Consider the following 26,445-nt stretch of genomic DNA (forward strand, 5'->3'; position numbering starts at 1 on the left):
CATCTGATCACAGCGGTGCCCTTCACTGCCGCAATAAAGCTCCATTTATCTCTCCCCCAAGTACACGCCACATCTTTAGCAGATGGTACAAGAATACATGGGGACAAGACATTTATATGAAATATAATCGAACCCCGATTTAATGAAACCCGATTGTACAACATTTTTGATTTGATGAAGTGCTTTCAATTCTTTGACACACAGTCATAGGGCCTAAGCTATTGAAAAACTTGAGGCAACGAACTAAACTCCACATCTCGCCAGATTCGACAAAGTTTTGGAAACCTGTTGTGCACAATATTCCTCAAAATTTATTGACACACTATTGCTACAACAAATGAATTATCATGCTGGCTTGGTGCAGGCCATTTTCCGTTTAAGAAAATGCATGCTGCAGGGTCTTAGAATTGCAGACTTGGCATCAGCCCTACCAGAGAGTGCCAGCTGCTCTGTCACAGTGGAGTTGAAATGGGCTTGCTGTCTGCAATAAGTGCCTAAGCCTTCTGCTGAAAAAGTCCACACAGGCAAAAATTGCACCATTTTTCACTCTTGAAGAAATATGGTATTTGCAAGAGTGGTTAAGCATTTTCAAATGAACAAAGTTCTCAGTTTAAAGAAATATTTCTCAAGTACCATCAACTTCGCTAAATCAGATTTATATGCATTCCAAATTTCCACGTTGGCAGTCAACTGTTTACTAGACTGGAAAGATGAGGTTAGTAATAGTATAGTACAACAGCAGACATGGCAGTGCATTACCGAGCACTTGTGCCATCAACACAGTCATTTCTGGTTTGTAATGACTAACTTCAAATGATTATTAAATGTATGTACATGATCTTCCCCACAGTACAACTTTATTTAAGGTAATAAGTAACATGCCTCTAGGTTAATGAAAACAAAATGCAAACTAGGAACAATCTTGCAGGTTCGGCAGAGGATTCAAATTACGAATTTGCGGGAATACCATTGATTTCAATTTTAATAGCATTATGCATGCATGCTGCATGCAATTAGAAATAACACAACACAAAAGCAACTGTCACCGAGTGATATTTGCAGTTATTCTGAACCAGCACTAGCAAACACTCTGTTGAAACAAGACACTTCGAGAAAAAAAAAGTTTTGCACCAAACATAGTTTGCAAATGTATTGCACAGCAGATTGCTAGTACCTTCCATCAATAAAAGCAAAAGAACATGTCCTAATACCAGAAAAAGCCCACACACCACAACAGTTAAAAAAAAAAATTTGTTTTTCTTGCAGCTCCCAGTTCGAAATCAAGTGGTGCTTTTGCAGTAGTCACATGAATCTGTGTAGGCTGCATTGTTAAGTTATACAATGTATGCTTTTTCAAAAGGAAACTATTTCTTGGTAACTGCTGTGGTCTGCGTACTTCTGCCAGCAAAGGAGCACTTGTCAGAGCTGTGAAAAATATTTCAAAAGTTCAGCACTCCTACGTCACTCAGTGCTAAAAAGAATGCACCAAGTCATTTGCTATACAGTCTCTCAACGACAACATGAAATATTTGCAACCACACTCAAACACACATTAACACTGTCTGCGCAGTCCAAACAAGATGGAAGCTCAACATGCATGAAAGTTGCTGTTGCTTCAGCAATACAGACTAGAACATGAGAACAGCGCAGGCAAAAAAAAAGTGTTGGGGGGGGGGAGGACTTTTTGGAGCAAGAAATGTCCACTAACACAAAATATTGCAAGCAAAAGACCTGCACTGTCAATATAAATCAGTAAATGGTGCTTAAATTAAGGCAGGCATCAGCTTGTTAGTAGAAACAGTGCATACTGGCAATAAACAAAAAGGGTGAGAAAAATGTTTGTGTATTTTACATTCTAAGGCTTTATAACACTAATTTCACACACTGGCAGCTTTTTTATTCTTTTCTATGTGGCTTGAAACACCTTTCAATGTTTATCACATGTGTTACAAGGTAAAAATGCATAAAGTTATGCAGCTCTCCTTTGTGTCTTTATAACACAGCACAAAAGTATGATAAAGTGGAATTAGAACATGCTACTAGATATTTTAGCTAAGTGTAGTAGATTATTAAACTTGTCCAGTGGTTGGTCTTATTAGTACAGATAAAAAGTTTGAATGCCTTTTTTCTTCTTCTTTATTTGCTCTTAAACCAGCATATATCACGGGCAAGATCTATAGGCAACCGCATTAGGTAAGAAAAAGTGGATGGCATATGTGCATTTTGCTCAAATAAGCAAATAACAAATTTGTAACTAAACCAAGAACAAAATTGTACTCTGCATCATAGTCACCAGCACTGGTGCACCATGTTAAGTGGCCTTCACGGTGAAGCTCATGCATATCCATGTTTCCGAAGCTGTGAAAAAAAAACGTGGCAGTTTCATAAAGCCAAGAAATAACTTGCCTCTACACCAGGAACTAGATTTCTACTTCTTCTAGGCCATTCCTGTTTTCTTTTAATACAAGCCTGCTGCTTCTGGCAGATTCCCTCCACATAACCACCCATCTGTACCATTTGTGGGCACCACTGTTGTGCGTGATTTGAAAGCCACTTTTTAATGCTAAACAACATGCTAAAACAAATAACAGGTCGCAGCTTTTTAAACTTCTTATAAGCCACTGTTATCATACATAAATGGAAAGCACATTGCTTATGCAATATTCCCCTCACTTGACTATCTGAATCAGCTCTTTGCAAATGCAAGTTTTGTGCATGGACTTTGCTAGAGTCACTTCTCAATGCTGAACAAGCTGCTAATGCAAACAGTCATACAGCTATTTTTAGACCCTTAGATCTCTTTAGGCAGATCAGTGACATTGCACCAAAAAAACCTTTAACTGCACCTGCTAGTGAGAAATGTTCACAACAGAATGTGCTTTCAGGCCAGTTGGCAATACTATTAAGCATGAGCATGCAGGACAAAAGGTATAATGAAATATAACGGTGCTATAAAACAACTAAATTTAATAAAAGAGCTGCCCCCCCCCCCCTCAACATGACAAAGGCGTACATATATGTAGCCACAAAAGAGCAACACATGAGCAGGCTTATGGTGAAAAAGTGAGCACAATGACTTCATGATATGTACAATATAAATTTTTGCAATGCAAGAAACAAGAAAAGATGCTGTTACATATTGAAGGATAAAAATAAGAATGCCTTTTTTCTTTCATGCACTTCTTTTCTTCTAACAGCATTTTATTTGCCCATGAAAAGTACTAAAAGAAAAGTTAGTTTCTAACTCCAGTTTTCTTTGAATATAGAATTGTTGGGAAGAGTGACTAGGACAGCGAATAAAGAATGTTTCCCAACTGAAAAGCACATACTGCTGTTTATGCCCACACACATGCATAATTTTTGTATTCGTCTAGTTAGCCATGCGGCATAATGTGAAAATGAAATTAGTGTGTGTAAACATGGAGGTCCATTTCATGCAGATACTGAAATAGTGACTTTAGTGACTCGTGAAATGTATACTTGTTATGCTGTAAAAGAAGGACCTACAAATAAATTTCAGTCACCGGCTACTAGCACATATACTCCCACTTTATGCCCTTTGTCCTGCAGCTTCATGGTCTAAATGCCTAATATGTATTATATCCAAGTCAAAGCCTTCAGACTTGCAACAAAATGTAAAAATGGACGCACCTACACAACTGTAGAAATGAATGTGCTTGCACAACCGTAAACACAACAACAAAAAGATCCTCCCACAACCATGCAAACATGCATCAAAACCAAGCACGAACCTCTTCAAACAGCAGTTCACATGACGAATGCTTCTGCAAATGCTTCCAAGACACTTGCACGTCTAAAAACACAAAGGAGACAACACCTACACAACTGTAGAAATGTACCCACTTGCACAACCGTAAGCACAACAAAAAAATTATCCCACACCTACGCACACACACATTAAAAGTAGCACGAACATCTTCAAACAGCAGTTCACATGACGAATGCTTCTGCAAATGATTCAAGACACTTGTATGTCTAAAAACACCAAGGAAACAAGATGTAAATACCTCGCAAAAGCAGATTCTTAGCATCGCAACTCCAAACATTTTGTCACAGGCAAGGCACTTTGTTCTCACATTATAAGTCGTACAACTCAATCTCAAATCACTCAACAGGCAAGCTCTTTCGTGAATGATGTTAATATCTGCACTGAAACAGCACAATACCAAACGGCCTTTCTGCCACAAACATGCAGAATGAGTAGTTCGTGCTCACTAAACAATCTCCGTGCTGAATTTTCATACCACCGCCATTGCATGTTAAAGTTAACAAAACACAATGACACCACAGTAGCGAAGTGGACTAGGGCCAGTATAATGTAGTGGTTCCTATCACTCAATTCCACACCAGTCTTATCATCCACCTTTCATGGCTGGCTGATCCGGCCAATAAATGCAGGTGGAGCACTGCTCCAACGACTGAAGAAGTGCAACAAGAAATGGCATTAGAATATAATCGTTACATTATCCTGGCCTAGTATTCCAATAACTGGTAACAAACCTAGCAATGCCAAATGGGTGCATAAAAATTTTGTGAATTTACTGCATGCAAATAAATATAGAAAAACCTTTCTGTTGCAATAAAATTTTAACACTGTATCAGCAGCATTTTTCTGGTATTCAAGAATCGATTCAGTCACTCAAAAACTGCCATCTTGGATATTGTGCAGTTGCTGTGCGCATTAATACTGTAGACCAGGACAACAGATTGTTTAGAGAAAACACACACACAGCTTGAAATACATAAAACATCTGTCACACAACTGGAAAATAGACTAAAATCTACCACATGTGCATTGCATAATCATGTTCTGCTTATCTTTACATTAGTAGAACACCAGAAAACACAATAACGCTAAGAGCAATTCAGAAAAAGAAAAATCATGCATCACAGATACTAAAGTTTGCCGACAACAATGAGTAACATTAAAATCGCAGCTCTCACTTTTGACAAATAAAAATGTGACATGGGACATGAAGCCATATGTGATGATCTGATGAATACCGATGACAAAAGTGTTAGGATGAGAAGGTTAAGCACAGAAGGTAAATCTGCGTCAGGGTAACAAGATATATGTACAGTGCAAGTTAAACCAACTAAAAGTATGCCTTCTTTCTGGCTACTAGCATAATATTTCGGGCTTATAATAAATTAATTTTTTTTGTGAAGCCTATATTAAGAATGTTTGTTTTGAGGGTTTCATTATATTTAAGGCTAACATGTGTCACAGCTTGCTTTATTTCCCTCTTGGCAGATTATCATGCACACAGGCTCATTAGAAGATAACTCTTTGATGTTGGGAGCAATTATAATCGCTAAGTGCTTCATTGGGCTAGTAAAATCTCACTCTTCCAGTTAGTTAAGGTCACTGTGGCCAGAAACAAGCGTAAATATTTTACTGGAAGCAAAATGGACTATTTAGGAGAAGCCCAGGGGCCAAATTTTTACACTGGGTGTCCCAGTCGATGTGCACAAACTGATTTACAAAAGAAGGCCCTCTGGAACGATAAAACCTACTCTATATTTGCCATCAGCAATATTACGTGCTCTTAAGCCAATATTTACAAAGTAATCAGCAAATTCCACAGAACTAAAATTCCGTTCAGAAGAGACAAAAGTAAAAAAATTAATTTGGGGAGAGTTCAAGCGCTGGTTCAGCCTGCTGAAAGGCACATGGCTGCTTTTCGTGTCATGCTCGCCACTTCCATTGTTAGAGATATCGCTCCTTTCTTGATTTTGTTGCTAACGCTTGGCTTTTTTTTTTTTTTTTTTTATAAAGCTTTCGCCTTGTTCCAGACAAGTTTATATCACCTACCTGCACCCTTCATCAGTACTTTGCACCTCTGTTAAACTTTACCACGACATTGCCTTTCGACACGTGTGCAAATACCCCGCTTGCCTCAGAGACCTTCAAGATCCAACACTGACTGCCTTACACTGAGCAGTGACTGATTTCAGTTCCACATCCATGCAATGATCACATTGCTGCACTGGGCACCATTTAGTACACTGTAGTGTGACCTTGGCACCACCTACATGTGGCTGCTTTCCCAGTAAAGCTGGGCCCATTTTCCAGTAACCCTTCTCCTCTGCCTTACAACTGGTGCGAACCACTTGCATACAAATGCTTCCTACAGGAGAGATTTGTTTGAGTAAAAGCTAATAACATAGAAGAAATTGCAGGCACCTTTGGAAAAGCATCTCTAACATTCTACACCTGGTAAACATTTTCATAGAAGAGTCTTGTTCTCTCTGTCATTCTTGGTGCATATCAACTGGGGCATCGGGATGTACCTGCCACCCTTTGCTATGATGGCACTGGGATCCATATATGCTGATCACATTTTTGTGTTTTTGCATCCATGACAAAAACCCTTGAGTATGCAGAAAGAAAGCAATTGCAATAAATTTTATGCTGCAAACAAAACTTGCTGTGTAGACGTTGGCTACACAGCCTAATGTTTATCTCCTAACCTTTGGATTGTTGCCAGTACTTGGAGAGTTTTTGCTCATGCAGCTTCTTGTTTTACAAACTGTTTTACAAGCAGAATGTTTGCAAATGATTCATCACTTTTATTGGCTGCTAAGAAAAAAAGTTTCCATTGTCTTGCATGAGCAAGGGAATACTGCACCTATGCAAACATTTCATTTTATTTTTTACAGCCATGACAAAATTCTTATTGAATCACTAAGAATGCTATTTTTCTTTTTGCACAGCAAATCATTAAGTTATAAGTTCTCACTGCAAAAGATGTTTGCGTTTGAAGTGCACACCAACAGTATGTGCCCCAACATTTACAGATGAGGCAAACAAAAATTAAAACATCTGGTACTATAAGAGTCAGTGATGTAGGCATCAGCAACAATGTGTCAGGTGAAAACTACGTGCCACGATCAATAAATCAAACTCTCAGAATTTCGAGTAGTTCATATCAAGAGTGAATTTGCAAAGGCTTTTATGACACAGCCAAATGGTAACTTCTGTGAATGACATATATTTACCGATATTTTTGTGCTCTTTAACATGTCTGTGCATGACACTGCACTTGTGACTTAAATCATAAAGTGATTGTGATAAACATGAACTTTAATTGTGACACATGGGACTGCACAGCTAAGGAGGGGAAGGGGGCTGCCTTGCAAACCAATTCCTGGCATAGACCACCAGTGGTGGAAGACCGTGGACACAAGGTAGCCCACTACATTCGCGTGAGAAATAACGCATGAACAAAAACATGCATCTCGTGGAGCTGCATTCACAGAAACAGGACCAAACCATGCACCAAGGAGGAAAGACATGTATTGCAGTGCCTCCTACGCTGGCTCCAAAATTTAACCTTGGCATTGTATGCAGTCAAGCTGCAGTTGTTCTTGGTGTGACCAGCTGATCAATATGTGGTGTGCCGGCAAATTCCACAAGTGTGCTTCCCCACACAATTTGTCTGGCCTGACCAAGATGGCGGACCTTGGACTAGAATTAAAAATATGGCATCAATGCTTGTGCCACCATCCCTGCCGCCCTTCACTCAGTCCAAGCTTTTAGAACATATTACTTGGCTCTGGCAGTGATGCAAGCGGGAGCTTGGTCTAATTGGTTAGGGCAACTTAGGCGTGAGGAAAAGCCAGCTCAACGAATTTCACATATCCCTTATTCCACGAATGGGTCAGCCAGTTGATTCTGCTTTCCTTCCAGTTGCACTGTTTACAGGCTCCTGTTTCCCTGTATCCTGTATCGCTGTAATGGTGGTCGTTTGTACTGTTAATGAAGTGTACATGCCACTAGCCAATATTTTGATTTTTACACACCGGCATGCAATGAGATAGCACACACAGAACCCGGCAGTCCTGCAGTAGTAACCTTTCACACATTTTGCTGTTCACTGGGATCAAACTGCACGTAGCGAGTTAGCTCTGCACAGCCTCAGTGGTCTCGTGGGAGAGTGGTGTGGTCACAAGAAAGTTGGCGCTGATGATGATAGGAAGCTTGAACTCCTTCTCGATGGTGAGCACTTTGGTCTCCTGTAGGAAAAAGAAAATGCCACGTCGGATGGCCTTGTGAAAAAGCTTCTACTGTTGCGTAATACTGTTGCGTAGTACTGTTGCGCAATACTCTACTTTAAGCGACGATGTCAAACTTTATACAAGCTTTTCTGGTTAAATGTTCTCATTGTATATATTATATGAAATCGCAAAAGGCTCTGTGCAAATGGAAACAATTTTCTGTTGGTGCAAGTTGTACATTTTAGTTGTCAGCATTGTTTTACTTGTGTCTAATTAATGGCAAATTCTGTAGTGCTAGCACAAGCACTCTCAAGTGCTCAAAAATCGTTCTTACGAGGCCGTGCACTGGCTTGATGCTAGTGATGCTCGTGCATCACCAGCCTTAACAGCCACTGACGCTGGTGCAAACCCTTTCGCTGAGAACAAAGCTTTTGTAAATCAGCAAATGATGCAAGCATAAGGGAGGCATCATGAATGCAAAAATATGAAAAAAGCTCTTGATGAAGTCTGATGTTCTGTTTGTATAGTCGAATGGCTCTACAATGAAATAACCTGTATAACGAAGGAATGATTCTGTCCCGGTTATATTGTGAGCTGTGCAGTACACAACCTCTACAACGAAGTAACCTGTATAATAAATTATTAAGGAGGCTCCAAGCTTTTCGTTATAAAGGTGTTCCACTGTAATTCGTAAACAGAAGTAATCCAACGTCAACAAAAATGTGAATACACTGCAATATAAAGAAAATGCGTTTGGCCAATTTTTATCAGATTTTTCTGCTGAAAAGGACTTCTTGATGCTGCCTGTTAGAATCACTCTATTACACATGAATGTAGGCAGTTTCTTGATGTGCTTTCTTTGTTTAATTTGAGTCAAATAGTAACATGTCCCATGCATGGCCATTCACTAATAGATCTTGTACTGACCACAGAACCACAAAGTATGTTTGTACGCATCCTTGACTGCATGAGTAATCACAACGTTATCCGCTGTCAGTATACTATAAAATGTGAAAAACCTTGTAATATAAGGAAAATCTACTATTACAACACAGTAAATGTACGCATATTAAATGATGACCCACTAAAATTTTCTATGCAGTTTTTTAATTACCTATTCCAATACAAAAAAAAAATAAATTAGCAGATTTTTAAACGGAAGCTCACTGAACAAAAGGCAATATATCTTCTGAAAATTACTATGACATCTTGAAATGAAAACACATGTTTTACAACATATGTAGAGCAGTGCATTAATAAGTAAAAAGAATGTACTCAAAGGCAAAACATTTAACCTCTGTTGATGACTGGGAATGCTATTGCAAACAGTCAAGACTGTGCAAAGCAGAAGTTGAAGCAGCAAAGAAAAAATGTTAGAGCTACCACTTATCACAAATGTTAAAAAACAACTCTACAAAATTTGGGGAAGTAGTAAGTCTGAAACCACAATCACTACCCCTTGTGTCGATGACACAAGGAAATACGGTGAGCCCCTTCTGCAGTCAGATGTTGCAGATGAATCAAACATTTTTGTTCAGTTTTTACATTAGAGGAACCAATACCATCAGATCTGAACTTCATCAGCCAAAACACTTCAATGAATGACCTCATAATTACTTGCGAGGGTGTAGAAACTGCTATAAATTGCTTTCCAGTTAATTCGGCACCCTTATCAGATGACATCTGCACAAAACTGCTAAACAAACAGAACCAGCCATATCACGCATCTTGGTTGTAACAGTTGGCTGATGCAGGATGCGTGCCCGACACCTGAAGGAGTGCGTGCATGATTCTCATTTTGGTGATGCCTCCTTAGTGTCAAACTACAGGCCAACTCCACTAACAAGCATAGGTTATGAATTATTGGAGTGCATCATTTCATCCACTGTCATGTACTTTCTAATAGAATTCAATGTATTCTTTAGCAATCAGCATGGTTTCTTTCATGGTCATTGCTGTGAAACTCAACTGTTCGAATTGGTAACCGATCTCCACGAGGCTGTTCAGCATGCACTAAACATAGATGCTATATTCATTGATTTTGCAACAGCGCTTGACAAGGTTCTGCACATCATCTTCATAATGAAGCTAGCCAATTCTTTAACCAACCAAAGTCTTAACCAATCAATCTATGTGAACGGGTACTCATCTTCACTTTCGCAAGTAAAATTCGGCGTACTGCAGTATGCAGTCCTGGGTCCAATCTTATTCCTAATCTATATTAACGACATAGGAAACAATTTATTTCCTACTATCAGGTTATCACAGATGACTGTATCATCTACAAACAAATTATTAACATTGAAGATAAGAACTCATTAAAGTTAGACCACGACGAACTCGCATTTTGGTGTCACAACTGGCAAATGGAAATTAACATTTCTAAACTAAGGCCGTGATGTTCATGAGAGCACATAACATAGGGCAGAGCTAGTATGCAATTCAGGGAATCCCTCTTCAAAAATTATCCACATTTCAATATCTGGGAGTTCATTTATCGCCTAATTTATCTTGGAACAAGCACACTGATATCATAACCAGTATGCCATCCAAAACACTCGGCTTCATTAAACAAACATACCCTAACTTATACTTGGCCAACTCTGCTACTAAACTATTAGCACACACCACACTTGCTCGTTCTAAGGTAGAATACACCTTCATTATAAGGAATCCGCATCAAACATATCTGGTCGATCAACTTGAAACAATACAGAATAAAGCAGCAAGATTTATCACGAAGAAATACCTGCACAACAGCAGCATTTCAGATATCAGGGAATCACTTTCATTGTGCTCCCTTCAAAATCACTAACTAATAAAGCTGTAATCAAATTTCCATGCACTTTATCATAGCAAATACCTGTTCTGTGAATCTCGCATCAATGCAGCTCATTGCATTTTTTAGCATTTTGGTCACCCATTTAAAGTACAATCCTTTTTTGCATGCACTAATCTGTATTGTCATTCACCACTACTTTGGCAATATACCACTGGAACAAACTACCAAGGGACATTGTACCTGTTATTAATCATGACGTTTTTAAGAGCTGAAGCTTTTTCCCTAAATGCGTGATTATTTCCGTGTTTGGTGCTTACTTGAATATGTTTTTTTTCTGTATATAATTATGTCACTGTATCCTATTAATGTTTTTTTCTTTTTTTGCACATTCGTCATTGTAATGCCCAAATTGGCCTTTAGGGTATATGAATAAATGAATAAATCAGTATTTGTAATAGTGTGGTGCCCTCTCTGTGTGGCCTTTTGACTTGACGCAACTTATGATGCCTGCGCTCGACAGGGCATGGCCCCCAAAATTGCTGGCACAGTGGGTGACATATCACTACCTATTCCCTTGGGCACTGCCGTATTTTGCTGAATTTTTGCTCAGTGACTGTACAATAAAACCTCAATAATACGTAGTTGGCAGGGAACATGGATCAGGTATGATCACGAATGCACTATTAACCGAGAATGTCAGATGAGTGGCCACAGACTTACTAACCAGAAAAAGCTATGTCTTAATGTTCACTCAAATACACATGCAGACAAGTTTTATTTGTGAGCAGGCAGCAATAAATGTGATTTTCACTTGCTGCCTTGGTCAGCCACGACAACATCCTCAAACTTAACAAGGCCACAAGCCAGTTTCTCCATGAGGCCCCACTTCTCTGTGAACACCCTCATGACAGTCAACACACACGCCGTGCCGGATATGCAAGGGCCATCATCCACTTCCACATCGCCCATGTCCACAACGTGGAAGGCCAGAAGCTATGGGAGCAGGAAACACATCATGGCCACCATGTTTTGACGTTGCTATCGGTGGCGACTGCAGTCCGGAAAAGGTCTGTGCGGTCTATGCGCATGGCATTTTGCCTATTTTGCGTTTGTATACGCCGAAAAATGAAGTAAACACTACGCATTAACCATTTGGAATGCGGTAAGAGACCACGGCTTAAGCGGTCAGCTAATACATGACGTTCAATGGCGGCAGGGTGGGGGATTCATTGCAGCTATATTTAAACTGGAATTACTTATTAAGTGGCTACTTAGTAATGAGGTTTTACTGTAGTAAGTTATTCCTTGGCACAGGAGAAACACGGAGGCATTCAGGTTTGTATTTTGTTAGACTAGCCAGATATTGAAAAGTGCTTCCATTCACCCAATAATTTTCATCATTTGGCAAACCACATTTCCTGCATCTTCAGAATCATCAAAAGAGTACAGCTGCAAAATAAATTAGGAATTTTCAATTCTTCAGAAAGTTTTGTTCAAGGGGCCCCGAGACACTTTTTTAACTAATCATAGAATGGTCTCACTATTAAAGGATGTCACCTTATGAATCTCCTGCCTCAAACGTTTTTTTCAAATCCTTCAAGTATAAACTGAGTTAGATGTAGTTATCTCACTGATGAGTGGCTTTCTCTCTCCTTTCATCTCCACTACCGCATTGGAAGCTACACAGGGGAGGTGGCAAGGGGGCAAGGCTCCACCAAGAAGTTGAGCATCTCACCGGTGAGGGGGCTCGTCCAGCACCCGGTGGTGGCCACGGCATCTACATTACGCAGCCTGCCACAGCTATCTTGGAGGCTACACAGCTACACGCAACTGTCATGTGTAGACCAGCAGTGCAAAGATGAAATGCTTTTTTTGTCTTTTTGAAATCGCAGACATACAATAGGCCTTCCTTATAACGAAGTGAATGAGACAGTGAAAAAATTAGATACAAGCAGAAATTCTATTTATGTGAATGCTTCATCGTAGCTCTGAAGTACAGCCAAATTAGCCATGACAACTCCACAGAAGTGGTAAGTGTGAGATATTCAGTGAAACAAACCTTCATTGAGGTACAAAAGAAGTCGGTGAGGCGAGTCTGTCGGGTGTTTTTGCTGGGCACGAGGAGTGCCTGCTCCAGTTTGCTCAGCTACAGCAGGAGGTCGTGGCCGTCGCCCATGCAGTCGACTTTGTTTTGCAACGGACAGAGGCTCTCCTGCGTCTGCGCCACTGGTGGTATTTCGTGAGGTTGTTCATCTATCGGCTCTTCTTCGTCTTGAGGGCCACCAAAAAACAAGTCTACTATTGTGGCATCCGTAGCTAGGGCGACAATGGGAACATGTATGCCAGCCATCGTGAATGATTCGAAGCTGCCTTCCAACTTTTTGCCAACGATTCTTTGCACAGCTTCGTAGAGATCATTGTAGACCTCGAAATCATCATCAGCCTCTCCTGCATACAACTGGTAAAATCCAGCATGTGCAAAGCAGTTTGCAATGTTTGCAGGTGCCAGCTCTTTCCATGAAAGGATTAATAAATGTATTGCACAAAGCAAGTCGATGTTGTACATAGTACTTGTTGGCATCATATGCAATGAGCATATGTTGCAAAAGACTTTCTTGGTAGAACTTCCGCATTGTCTCAATAATGCCTGGGTCCATAGGCTGCAATATCGCCGTTGTGTTCACTGGTAGAAATTTCAAAGTGATTGCTTGAAGATTTTCAATCTTGCCATGGCTGGGGTAGTTGCCAATAACAAAAAGCACATGCCTTTGCTTTGCCCTAAACTTTTGATCGAGCAGGTGCACATACTCTTCGAAAAGGGCTGCGGTCATCCAAGCTCATCTGTTGCTTTCGTATATTGTTGCGAAGTCGAGGGCCCGTGCAGCCAACAAAGGTTCCATGGACCGGTGCCGTGACAGGTACCAGGGGAAAGGGTTCTGAGCGACGTTTAAGAGAATGAAAAAAAAAAAAAAGGATTATATTAAAATAAAGTACATGGTTGAGTTTTACAATATGGCTCCAACTATCGGAGCACACTATGGTAGCGTCTTTGCATGTCCGAGTGTCTCTCTGCCTCCTCTCTCTCACAGCTGTCTGGATCCACTTTTTATGCCCTGCGTTGTCATTGTTCAGTCGCTTCCCGCGATCCAGCGTCAGGAGACTGATGAACTCAGGTCCCACCAAACCAGAGGTTTGTTGCCCTTTTCCTTCGACAGGAGTTTTGTCAGAAACACACGCACATCACGGGGCACAAAGAGAGGAACTGGGGTCGTACACTGACTACGTCTCCAGCGTGGTCGTGCCAATTTGTGCGGCTGACAGGTGTGAAGAATCGTAACCTTGCACGGACCTCATCTGCGGTGTGGATGGGCCGATTTGGGCTGCTGACAGGTGTGAAGAATCATAGCCTTGCACTGACCCGAGCTACTCCAGTGGCAGTCATACAACATCCCATTTGATGAGGCCGTCGGCTCGTTTCCCATAATTGCTTTATCCGTGACCAGAGTTTTGTCACAGAGTGAACGGCCGACCATAACGGCCTTAGTGGGCTCTTCGTGACAGTCAGGAGAGACGACCTTGCTGTCTTCAAGTGAGCTGCCTTGAAGTGAATGATGAGGCGTGACAACTGCATGTCGCTGGCGTGGCATCCCCGCTCTCAAGGACCACCGGGCACAACAATATGCAATCTTGGGGACCGTTGTGTTGCGGAAGCCCCATGGCTTTGCCGCCTTCCCGAGTATCAGCAAAGGAAGCTTGTCCTCCCCCGTCACATTAGCACTCTGGACAGCACTGTAACGCGCTTTTTGTTTTGTTTACATCCTGATGAGGATCTGCCCGGTGCAGTGTACATGTGTTTCGGCAACATTTTGTAAAACTATGCCGCCTCGTCTATGTTGTAGATGTCCTTATCTTCATACTGCTAAGTTTTTCAACAAAGGCGGACATCATTCGACGGGTGGAGGCTGGCGAGAAAAATTCGTTGGTCACCGCGGTGTTCGGAATTCCTCGCAACACCCCGAGTACGATCCTCAAGAACAAAGCCGATGTTAAGCTGAAGGCAGTGCAGTCCAGTTGCCCTGGAGCGTGGCGTGTGTGTGTCCCAACCTTTCACAAGGTCGAGAAGGCATTGTACGCCTGGTTTTTGGAGACGTGTGCCAAGAACATACCTGTTGACGGCCCAACGCTCATGGAGAATGCCAAATGGTTTGCTGTGGTTTTCGGAGAAGAAAGCTTCACTGGTGGCACTGGTTGGCAGCAGCGATTTAAGAGTCGCTACAGCATCATCAGAAAGACCCTTTCAGGCAAAAGCGAGGCGACTAGCACAAGTCACATAGAGAAGCGGTTGTCCGAAGAGTGGCCAAATGTTTCCAACAGCTTTTCGCCATCGCAAATATTCAACGCAGATGAGACGGCACTGTTTTGGCAAATGCTGCCAAGCAAGACTCTACATCTGAAGAGCACTGCATGCCATGGTGGAAAGAACAGCAAAGTGTGCATATCGATTTTGCTTGCTGCAAATATGGATGGGTCATGCAAACTATGGTAATTTGTTATTGGAAAGAGCAGGTCGCCACGCTGCTTTAGGAACGTGAAAGGCCTCCCGGTTCGATACGCGTCCAATAAAAAAGCTTGGATGACACGAAATTTTTTCGTTGAGTGGCTACAGGCGTGGGATGCCGAACTGGAGAAGTCTGGCCACAAAGTTTGTCTTCTTCTTGACAATTGTTCGGCCCATCATGTCGTCTGCCCATTAAAGTTGATCACCCTCAAGTTTCTGCCGCCAAACACAACGGCAAAACTTCAGCCTCTTGACCAAAGCATTGTGAAAGCGTTTAAGGTTGGGTACAGACGACGACTGGTGCAGAGGCTCCTAATCAACCTTTGATTAGGAATTGAACTCAAGGTGGACCTCCTCGGAGCCATTCAAATGCTGGCTGGTGCTTGGAACGTGAAGAAAAGCACAATTGTGAACTGCTTCCGCAAAGCAGGCTTTGTGGTAGCTGCAGACGACGGATGTCTTGATAGTGAAGACGATGACACTGGATGCCTGGACAGCGAATTTCGCGAGCTCTCTGCATTCCCAGGCGCCATCCCAGGCGGCGTTACAGCATGCGATTTCGTCAGCGCTGACGACGGCGTGCAAGCTGCAGCGGATCGCGCTGATGCGGAGATTGTGGCTGACATCATGGGTGACGAGGACGCAGACTTGAGCAGCGGCGAAGGTTGCGACGAAGAGGACCAACCACCATGCACCACTGCAGCTGAACTTGCATCAGCGTCATTCGCCGCTGTTGTGGCACAATGGAAGGAGCTGGCCTTTCTCATTTGGACACTGTCAACAAGCTTGAGGACAGCTTAATGAACTTGATGGTGCAGAAGAAAAAGCAAGCAAAGGTCACCAATTTGTTTTCTTCCGAAATAGAGTGCTCTGGTCATTACGCTGCGTTTGTTTTTTTATGTGCCTTAGAGGCACAGATCGGTAAGTTACCATTAGTCACGACATCGGGAAACTGCCTTGGGATGTGTGGAGTTGTTAGAGAAGCTTTTGACATGCATATTTTATATTTCGAATTATCGATATATCGAACTACTTCGTGATCCTTTTCGAGTTCGATATATCCGGGATCGACTGCATTTATTTTTTGCTGTTATGGCAAAGAGCAAGTTGCAAGAGTGAATTCATATCGAAGTGAGTGGACCAGGACGGATTGGTTACTGCGAACTTGTTGCGCAGTCGCTGCCCCCAGCGGATGTCACCGCGCTGACTTCTGGGCAAAAAGTGGCATTTTCTGGCTGGCCAAAAACCAGTGACACGACAAGCCACAGCGATGGATCACCCTCACCGACGGCAAAACCTGTCGCTTGTCACCATCACTCAAAAATTGAGTCCATGGGGTTTCGCGCCTTTGCGATAGTCCTTAATGCGAAATTAGAGCGCAGCTCTATACGAGTTTTCATTTTGTGGTATATTGGCTGGTGCGGTCAATCTGTCTCGTGTGGCACATTGGAAACGGAGCAAAGCGTGGCGCGACTGCCTCACTAATTGGTAAGTCACGAGAGAGTGCGCGTGGGCGATGCATGAGTGCAATTCACCGAAGCTGCCGCAGACAGACTTCCGCTCATGCAGCGCTTTGTTTCCATACAGACGATGCGCGCTACTCTAGCGCCATCTCGTAGCCATTGTCACTGCAAAGTCCGTCTTGCGCAGCACTACGCTTTTCTTCTCACACTTTCGTGATACCCTCCTTCTCCGCTTTCCGCCTCACGGTTCCGCTGCACCTGTGGCGCTCCGCATTCGCTTTCATCCTTCATTGTGCTTGTTCACTCGGTTACGAGGGACAATGCCAACACCGACGTTCACCGCAGGAATGGCCACCTAAGAGCTACGCTCTAAGAGCGCACGTAATTCACGTGCAGAAAGTCCCGTATTCATACAGACTTCAGCGGACGACACAAGTTCACAAGTAGTGCCACAGAACAACGCTGAAAAAAAAGTAGTGGGTCTTGGTTCTGGCATGGAGGGCACACAACCCCCCCCCCCCCCGCCCCCGCTACCACTCCTCACACACATTCCCAAAGTGCCGCCAAATCAATCTGGAGACTTGACAGCTATTCAGTGGTCAACATTTTGCTGCCTTTTTCACTCCTTTTGGATGGCTGTAGTTATCGGCATCTCCTGGGGTGTGAAGGCCAGTTTTCTCATTGATTTGATGCCCACACGATTAACTCGAGATGCATTCAGTTGTCAGCTTCTACTTTAATGGTCACGCGCATCGTTGTTGCTTTGTTAGTTCAACCTTCTTTGTTCAGACTCATCCAGGGATCAGGAAAAGGATTCAGTTTGTCGTCAGCTGGTTTGTATGCTCTTGAAACGAGTTGCGGCTGGAGAAAATGCCAGTTACGCTTAACTTTTCCTTTTGCTTCATTATTTCCTCGAGTGACGGCTCGCCACGACACTGGCAGATCCTTTGAAACATATACACGTGATATGGGTTAGATAAGGTGGAAAATAAAATCATGCAAAACATTGTCCACCATCAGACCCTGCAATAACCGTTAAACCATAAACAATATGAATGTGACCCGTTACCTCGTCTGGTTTGTCTATAATTACAGTAAAACCTTGTTAAACCGTACCCGCTTGAACAGTAGTTTCATTTTAAATGTAGTAAAGTTAAATCCCCGACTCAGTGGCCATTGAACATAATGTGTTTTGTATCCGCATAAACCGTATCAGCTTATGCGCACGTATCGGTTAAAGGGCCCCTCACCAGGCCCCATACAAAATCTTGGTTATAAGCTGGAAGTTGTTACGTGTTCTCTAGGGAGCGTTCTGCCGCAAAAATGTTTCAAGTCGGCTCATTAATAGCTCAGATAGAAATATTTCAGTGCCGCTAACCCATGAAATCAGCAGGCGGGCTTCACTGCATAGTAAGACTCCCTCTCCACTTGCCCCGTCTAGCCTTCGCAAGTGAAATTCTTTCCCTGCGTTCTCCTATGCCGGACCTCAAGGATCGCGTGACACATACGTCACGGGACCCGCCTTCACTTTTTTTTTCTTCTCGCTTTATTTTTTTTCGGCACTTCGCATTTCCGCCAATGGTGTCGCGCTCATTTTGCACAGCGCACAATTTTGTGCGCTGTGCATAAGGAAACATGACTAGCGGTGTAATTCAGGGCTACACGAATACTGAGGCAGAACAAGTGGATCGCATAGCGTGATCACGCGCTGGAACACGGTAGAAAATGGCATAGTTTCGGTACCTGCGCACATGACCGCACGACCGTGTGAACAAGCAGACGAAGTGGAAGTACATCTCTCTTGCTTCGGTGCGAAGTAAAACAAAAAACATGCAGACATTCCGATTGTGTGTTTTATTATTCCTCTTAACTTCAATTCGTCAATTCAAGCAACAGATCGCACAGATAACAGATGTCTTGAATAATTCTTGAAGTCCCGTGTCACCATGAGCGATGTCACATTGTGGACATGATTATGTAGGCACAGGGGCACTATTACGTCACCGTCAAGCTTGGAGCGCGGCAGCCACGAGTGAAGAGGGAAACGGCGTTCTGATTGAAATTTCAGATCTTTTCGCAGCACGTAGCCATGTAATACTTTGCAGACACGATTGTTATTGCGCAATGTATGCGCTCCGTTTGTCAGCTCAAAATGGCCAGACCTGGTGAGGGGCCCTTTAACACGTAGTGTTTCCACTCTTCGTCGCTCAATCACAGCGGTGCTTCGTCCCCATCGGGCGGCCCGGAAGAACAACGGCCTCCAAGCGACCTGTGCATTTGCGCATGAAGCCACATCAACATCATTTCGGCGCTGTGCTGCCGTGGCAGAGGTGTACTGTGGTTTTGTGTAGTCGTGCAAGCTACAGGACTCGCGTCACGCTGAAACTCGGATAAAAAAACACCGGGTGCTCAGCATAGAAGAAAAATTGGACATCGTTCGTGCTATCAAACGTGACATGAAGAAGTCGGCGCTGGCATGCGAAAGGGATCTACCGCTGACTACGGTGTGTGGCGTTTGGAAGGCGAAGTTGCTCGGCAGCGATGTTGTGACCGCACAGAGATGTTGGCTACGAGATTCAACTTTTAGCCATTGTTGCCTCTGTTGTTGCTGAAGTGTCGCCTAATGACAGTGATGAGGACGACACGGAAAGCGACAGCACAGGCAATTCAGGCCTGACAGTGGCAGAAGCTGCGCGTAATGTCTGCCTCATGAATGCAATCGTTGCGACGAGAACAGCTCCCCGCAATGAAAAAGTCGCCCCACGACTTCTGCAGCACATTCACGCGCGTGCACAAAGAATATGCAACGTCAACGAGGAATCTGCCATGCAAGTGTTTGCAAAGAAGAGGGTGCTGGCTGAAAAGCTGGCTCGCAGCTTCAGTAAGAGGCTGCTGTTGTCGCTGCTAGGCCGCGGCGACATCAAATGAAAATAAGACTTGTCGCGCGAAGTGAATAAATACTGCATGTTTTTGCCCTTTCATCGCACTCTCTCAGAGTTCTGTTTTTGACAGGTAAGTGGGCGATCTCATGCTTTTTCAGTTAAGCAGTACTACCGTTTATGCGTACTTTTTCCGAGGTCCGGACAATTACGGCTTACCGAGGTTTCGCTGTATACGGCACTTTTCGTGCAAAATTGGCAACTGGAAACAAGAGTCACAAGGAGTTGAGAAATTAAGCAATCTACTAAGGGAGAGAGCGAAGGCAACAGCCAAACGGGAACAAAAAGCGAAAATTAACAAATTTAACAGTAGTTTGTGGAAATATGTATGGATCAACATCTTTTTATTTAAGAAGGAACTAGTGAAAATGCCGTCGGAAGTGGAGAATGATTACATTTGTTTTGAATAGCACTTCTACAGTTATCAGTCAGGCCGCCTGACGTGGCCACTTCTCTGTTGTGCTTACGTGAGTGTTTTCCTAACCTTCCGTGGTGGTCGCAGTAGGCCTACAACTGCAGCGTCCTGCGCTCTACACAGTTGTACGGGACTGGTGGCCACGCATCGTTATGCAACTTCCCAAATAACAATACGATTCGGTTTTGGCACTTAACTTGCTAAAGCAGTAAACGAGGGACCCAGAAGAACCCTCCTCTGATTGTTCCGCAAATATATATTTCTCTATAATTCTTCCAGAGCCAATTCAAGAAACACTACTAGAAATCTTTATTTTACATGTTCGCTTGTTTACTTGTTCTTGGCAGTGTTCTTCCTGCAAATCTTTCCTGCGCAAGTCCACTTGATGTGGTTCCTTGTTTGTCAAGAAAAGGAGAGGTATCTCACAGGCATACCTGTGAGATACATCATATTTCATTTCTCTTTTGCGGGTTTACACGTCTTTATGGCGAACGGTGGGCATTATTCACAATTGTACTAGTAAAGGTAACCCCCCCTACGCCCTTCTACTGCATAAATAAGTTACCTTGGATTGCTCCGATTCCCCCCCCCCCCCCAAAAAAAAAATATTCCAGGGCGTGGTACAGTGGCATCTCGATAAATGGAAATCGCTTAAACGGAACTGCCTCTCAAATGAAACACCATCCTCATAGTTTGCCAGTTTTGTATTCATGCAAATGTATTTAGCTTTGTAGCTTTGTCTCTCAGTAAATGGAACTCCTTATAAATGGAACCAATTTCCCTGGTCCCCTGAAGTTCCATTTAAAAAAAGTCCACTGAGTCGGTATATAAAATAAAAATGTTATACACAAAATATTTTCAAGGAAATTTTACAGCTGTTCATTCTACACAATGATGAGTTATATGTGGGTTTGATATATCTGGGTTTGACTGTATATGATACCCATGCAACTTCTCCAAACCTCACAGAATCAAAAAGAAGGAAAATCTTGCATGTTTACGAGAAATCTGTGTCACATCTAGTGATAAAGTACAAAGTGACTGTAACTCGAAGTAATTTTTGAGTGATTTCTTTTTTCTTCTTTAAATGTATGGTAGCAGCTTGTCACACAATGTGCAAAAAAATTCATAATTAAACAGTTTATTTTCAGAATTCTTACACCTCAAAGCAGAGCACAAAAAATACGAGGGTGTTTGTCTGCCCATTATATGTCTATTGCGATGTTTTGAACAAGCAAGAGATTTGGGTGGTTCTGTGAGCCAAGCATTGATTGCTGTATCATATGTGATACAAGGGCTGTTTTGTGGCACGGCCGCTCGATGCAAAGCAAGGTGCGGCCAGCTACGTTGCGCCGCGGACAATAGGCGGGCGCGTCTCGGCCGAGTTTACAGTTGCGACCGCTTTTCTTTGTGAGGGCGCCACCGGTCGGGGATGCTTTCGCGACTTGGCGCCGGGGCAAGCGGGCGTTGGTTCTCGCGTCAGAACGTGTTTGCCTCGCGCTCTATGCACTAATCTCGTGCTTTTTTCGTGCGTGTGTGTGAACAAGTTGGTTCGCGTCAGAACGTGTTTGCCTCGTGCGATATGCATTAATCTCGTGCTTTTTCGCACGCGTGTGTGTGAGCAAGTCGGTTCGCGTCAGAACGTGTTTGCCTCGTGCGGTATGCATCAATCTCGTGCTTTCTCGCGTGCGTGTGTGTGAGCAAGTTTGCCTGTGCTTGCTGTGCTTTGTTAAGGCTCTTCGGTGTGCGTGTGTGCCGTAGCCAGCCTCGTTCATGTGGCGCGATGCCGCGCAGCTGTTGTGTGCCACTCTGCGACACAAATGCCAAAAAGGACCAGACTGTGAAACGTCACGAGTTCCCATGCGACTTGGAGCGTCGAGAAGCGTGGCTAAAAAATATCCCTCGCCAAGGAGTGTCTGGAAAAGGAAGCAAGTGGGAACTGAGCGATAGATCTCTGGTATGTTCCCTGCACTTTACAGAAAGTGACTATAAAACGAACACAGAACTTAGGCTCCTGCTTCCGAATGCGGTACCGACCGTGTGTTGCAAATATCCACAGTAGCTGCAAAAAGAAAATGTGCAGCCCAAAAAACGCCATCGAGGAAACTTTACTGATCACACAGTAGTTGAGGCAAGCGATAATTGCGGTAGCTCAGGAGAAAGCCCCGACATCGAAAGTGCCTTGCAGTTTCTCAGCGACGAGGTGGAAGCTCTAGTTCCAGAGACTGCCTTAGAATCATGCTCTGAACGTAGTTTTTCCGTTGACCAGGCCTGCCAAACTACATTAGATATTGTGGACGTCCTAGAACAGTCAAAGCAAGCAGTCAAGAGATTGAAAAAAAAAAAATAAAGTTGCCCGTCAAGGAGAAGAGTTGCAAAAATTGCAGTCCGAACGGGACGAAATGAAAAACCGCCTCTTACTTTATGAAAACAACAACGAAATTCAGTTCTTTGTTCAGGTATTACAAAGAGCGGAAAAATGAGACAAAGCTGCTGTTTTTATCGGCAACCAAGTAGCCACTTCAGGGGAAAAAAAACCTGCCTACAATGAAAGAATACTGCGGAATGTGTTTTATGGAAAGCGTGCTCAAATAAAGGGTATGAGCATGTTCGAAGCAGAGGCCTTTTGAAGCTTCGTTAAAAGGGACGCACTCCTTAGATAGCCTCTAGCATCACTCAATATGCTCCGTTTTCATGAGAAACAATCTACTGATGATTACTTGCAATGATAAGCGTTTTTATTTCATCTAAGTTAGTTTGAATTACTTGGGAAACACGTACAAGTTCTCCCTATGTAAAGTTTTTACTTTGCGTACGTGTTCACGAGAAGTGAATAAAAGTACTGATAGATTGCTCCAAGCAGAACCTCTCGATGGAAGTGCACCAACCGGTCGTGCATCGTACGGGCAACCGTCACAGATAGCGTTCAGGCGTATTCTAGAACAGATTTCCACCCCTGTGACAACCTGTTGGCGTTTGTGGCGTAATCAGCACTTCCAATGACGACTTAAAATATTTTTTTCTGCAATTTCCAAATATAAAACGCATTATTTACGCCTTGACTGGAGGGGAGATAGCGCGTGCCGACGCAGCTGTGAAGGCGCTCTCTATCAGCAGCCATCCCCGAGCGGTGGCGCCACAGCGGGCGCACGGAGAACTAGGCCTGAGACGCCGTTCAGGCGTGACGCAGCAGGCCGCACCTTGTGCTTTTGGATCGAGCGGCCGTATTTGTGGAGAAGAGCAGAGATCTGTTTAGTCATGAGTGAACAAATTTGCTGGCAAAATATAATGCTTTTACAGGCGATATACTGTTTCTTAGCACCATCGCTATTATGAAAATGTTGTAAAATGAAAATGTTAGCAGTGTTTACAATAAACATAGTGTAGGGCTTGCCGTGTTCCAAGAGCTAACAACAATAGCATAACCAAGAGCTCTTGGAGGAAGACTAACAAAGACTTCTTTCTGCTTGCGTCAAGCTCCCAGAAGCTATGCAAAGCAAAAATACACATAAAAGGAAGCATGTTAAGGGGGGAGGAGGGGATCAGAATTAACTTTTTTGTTTCTTGACAGAAAGGGCTGAAATTTGGCACACACACTGCACATTGCAATAAAGAGACAAATCTAAAATTTCATTAGGATATCTTAATTAGTTTTTGTTTTATAAGAATTTATAAGTTCCTTGCTTGTGGAAAGCCTGGCACAGTAACGAAACATGATAGGGAGCTGGGAATACTTTGCATGTTTGCCCAGATGTCTAATCTACATCAAGACAGTGTTCGATATTTTTTTTAGTGCGCTAATAATTTTTTGCTCAACATAACATGCACATGACTGTGCTTCACTGCATGGAGCCATGTAGTAATTGTGAAATAATTAAATAATGGAAAGATAAAGAAACATTTCAGGACTGTCTTTAAGTGCAGCACAGCTTGTGGATCACAGCAAAACAAACTGGGCCAAAATCGGTCCAGCCATTGTTGTGCTACGCTTTCCACGAGCGAGGTGATTGACAAAAAAATGCAATTGAGAAAACTGGCTGCAAAGTTTTAAAAGCACTGCAAATTTATTAAAAAGCACCAGGGCTGTAATATTTTGAATCATTGCTGTCAGGCATCTTCTTACACCTTTGCCTCATTGTTTGGTGGGCTTTGGATGCCTTCTTCAGGCGTTCTTTATCCTTTTCTTGCGCCGTCTGGAGTAGTGCATGACCACCATTTTCACTGCCAGACCGAGCCTGGTATCGCACTGCACACCCACAGAACGCTGTTGGCATCTTGGGCACAGAGTTTTAGCGATCAAAGAGTTCATCGCGGAAACAGGCATAATAATGAATTCAGTCACAAGGGGCCGAAATTCGTTCTTGGCATTGCTGCTTCCGCTCAGTCGCGGACACTGCGCGAAGGGAGTCGCGAACACTGCATGCCTGCGCTTCTGCAGTCACCGCTGACACAAAACGCGGCTCGAGGAGCGTCTGAATCATGCGACGATTCGTCTGGTGAGCCTTGAGTCACCATACAGTATGTAGCTCGTCGACGGTTGAAGCTTACTCGCAGGCTGCGTGTTCCTGTCGCACGATGCATCGGAAACGCACACCGTCTCTGCCGGCGATGGAGACCTTCGACCCGCGTCGCCTCCAACAACGCGATCTCGGTTGCTGACTCGCGCGGCCGTACGCACAGGTCCGAGAGCCTCCGTTGGCACGTCTTCCGGTGGCTTGGTTATCAGTATCGATGTCACAGGGCGATTGTCGGTATCGCTGCTGGAATCGCACGGTGCAAGATAACGCGGCACGTTATTCGCGTGTTCAGTCGGGTTCTCCGCTTCCCCCGCTGGCCGCCGCCTTTTTCTCGCCGTAGGAGGCTTGCGCTTCCGTTTTCCGAAGGCATGCTTCATTTAAAAGTTCTTTTCGAATGAGCGACGATCCATCACTGACCTGGGAGCTTTCATAAATCCGAATTCTGGAGTTCAAACGAAGAACGACGCCGGTGTGGTTTTCAAAGCAGACAACTGCGGTCCGCTGTGGTTGCCAGCTTGCCCGCTGCTGCAGCAGCAACCAATGGCGAGACGCCTTTCAGTACGGCAACCAATCGGAGGCCCGCTTTCATCGCAGGGCCCGTGTGACCGCCTCTAGCAGACCCGCGCTTCTTTTGTGTTTGTGTGTTTGTTACAAGATGGCGACGACCGAAGAATTCAGAAACGGAATGGCGAAACTTCGAGCTTTCGAACGATACCAAGGTGGCGGCGTTCGGTGGCGGGAAAGACGAGTTAGGGCTCCGCGAACTGCGGTGATTTTACGCTATTTAAAGCTGTTTTCTCGCCCTACGCACTGATAAATTAATTTTTTTCGGGCACTTTTAGCGCGTTTTCAGTCAAACCATTTTGATACAATGTAGATTAGGCATTGCAGATACCGAAACGCGTCGTTGCCAAAAATCTATCTTTTTTGCGATTTTCGCGATCTGATCCCCGCGTCCCCCCTTAAGGGACCAGGCTTAAATAGTGAAGGTATCTTTTAATCAAGAAAGGATGACATCATGAAATTTTTAAAGAACTTGTACTAGGGGAATATGTGAGAAATTTAAATGTATGTCTTTCTGCGTAGTCATAAAACATACATGTAAATGCATGGTGTGTCATATGAAATATGCAATATTGCGCGGGATCTGTACAATGCTGTTGCAGAGGAGGAGCAAAGGTGATAAGATGGTGGTTTTTGTTAGCCCAGAGTGTTTCACCAAAATAGGCTCTTGGCACAGAAAATGAGGTGTCTGCGCAACAGCTGCAGGTAAGCATCAGCACATCATAAGGTCTCACTGCTTAGGGCCAGGGGCACAGGTTTTATCAAACCCCGAATGGCGGAACATGTGAGCTGTTTAGTTGTTTAATAAAATAACAACCATGCACTTCTTTACAAAATAGAAGGTTGCTTGGGCAATCCTGGCTAAAACAAAGGCTTGTCTAATTCGTTCAAAAAAAAAAAAAAATTGCTGCCGTGATGGGTTAATCAGTTCCTGGCCTGATGTGATACAAAAAAAAAAAAAAAAATTTCTGAATTTCTTTTTTGCAGGTTGATAATTCGGACATTATCAGTCTCCCCACCTCCTCCCATATGTCTCAGAAGTACATAAATGGCTTTATTTTTTATTTACCTCAAAGGCCCGAGATTGGGGCATTGCATGATGGGTGGGGCTACAACGAAAAGAATAGTAGGGATGGAAGGAACCATCCAGTGCACAAAGTACCATAGATTGCACATGTATAATGT

At 43.5% G+C, this 26,445-nt stretch overlaps 1 protein-coding gene across 2 annotated transcripts in view; it reads right to left on the minus strand.

Annotated features, from left to right (window-relative positions):
• Window positions 1-840: 840 nt before the first annotated feature.
• Window positions 841-26,445, minus strand: part of gcl (germ cell-less) — an 80,359-nt gene continuing 54,754 nt past the window's right edge. For both annotated transcript variants that reach the window (XM_050196557.3, XM_050196556.3), the window contains exon 14: window positions 841-8,040. In XM_050196557.3, the coding sequence (XP_050052514.1) occupies window positions 7,927-8,040 (114 nt within the window). In that variant the 3' untranslated portion in view covers window positions 841-7,926. The remainder of the gene's footprint in view (window positions 8,041-26,445) is intronic.

The sequence above is a fragment of the Dermacentor andersoni genome, chromosome 1, assembly GCF_023375885.2.
Source record: "Dermacentor andersoni chromosome 1, qqDerAnde1_hic_scaffold, whole genome shotgun sequence".
NCBI lineage: Eukaryota > Metazoa > Arthropoda > Arachnida > Ixodida > Ixodidae > Dermacentor > Dermacentor andersoni.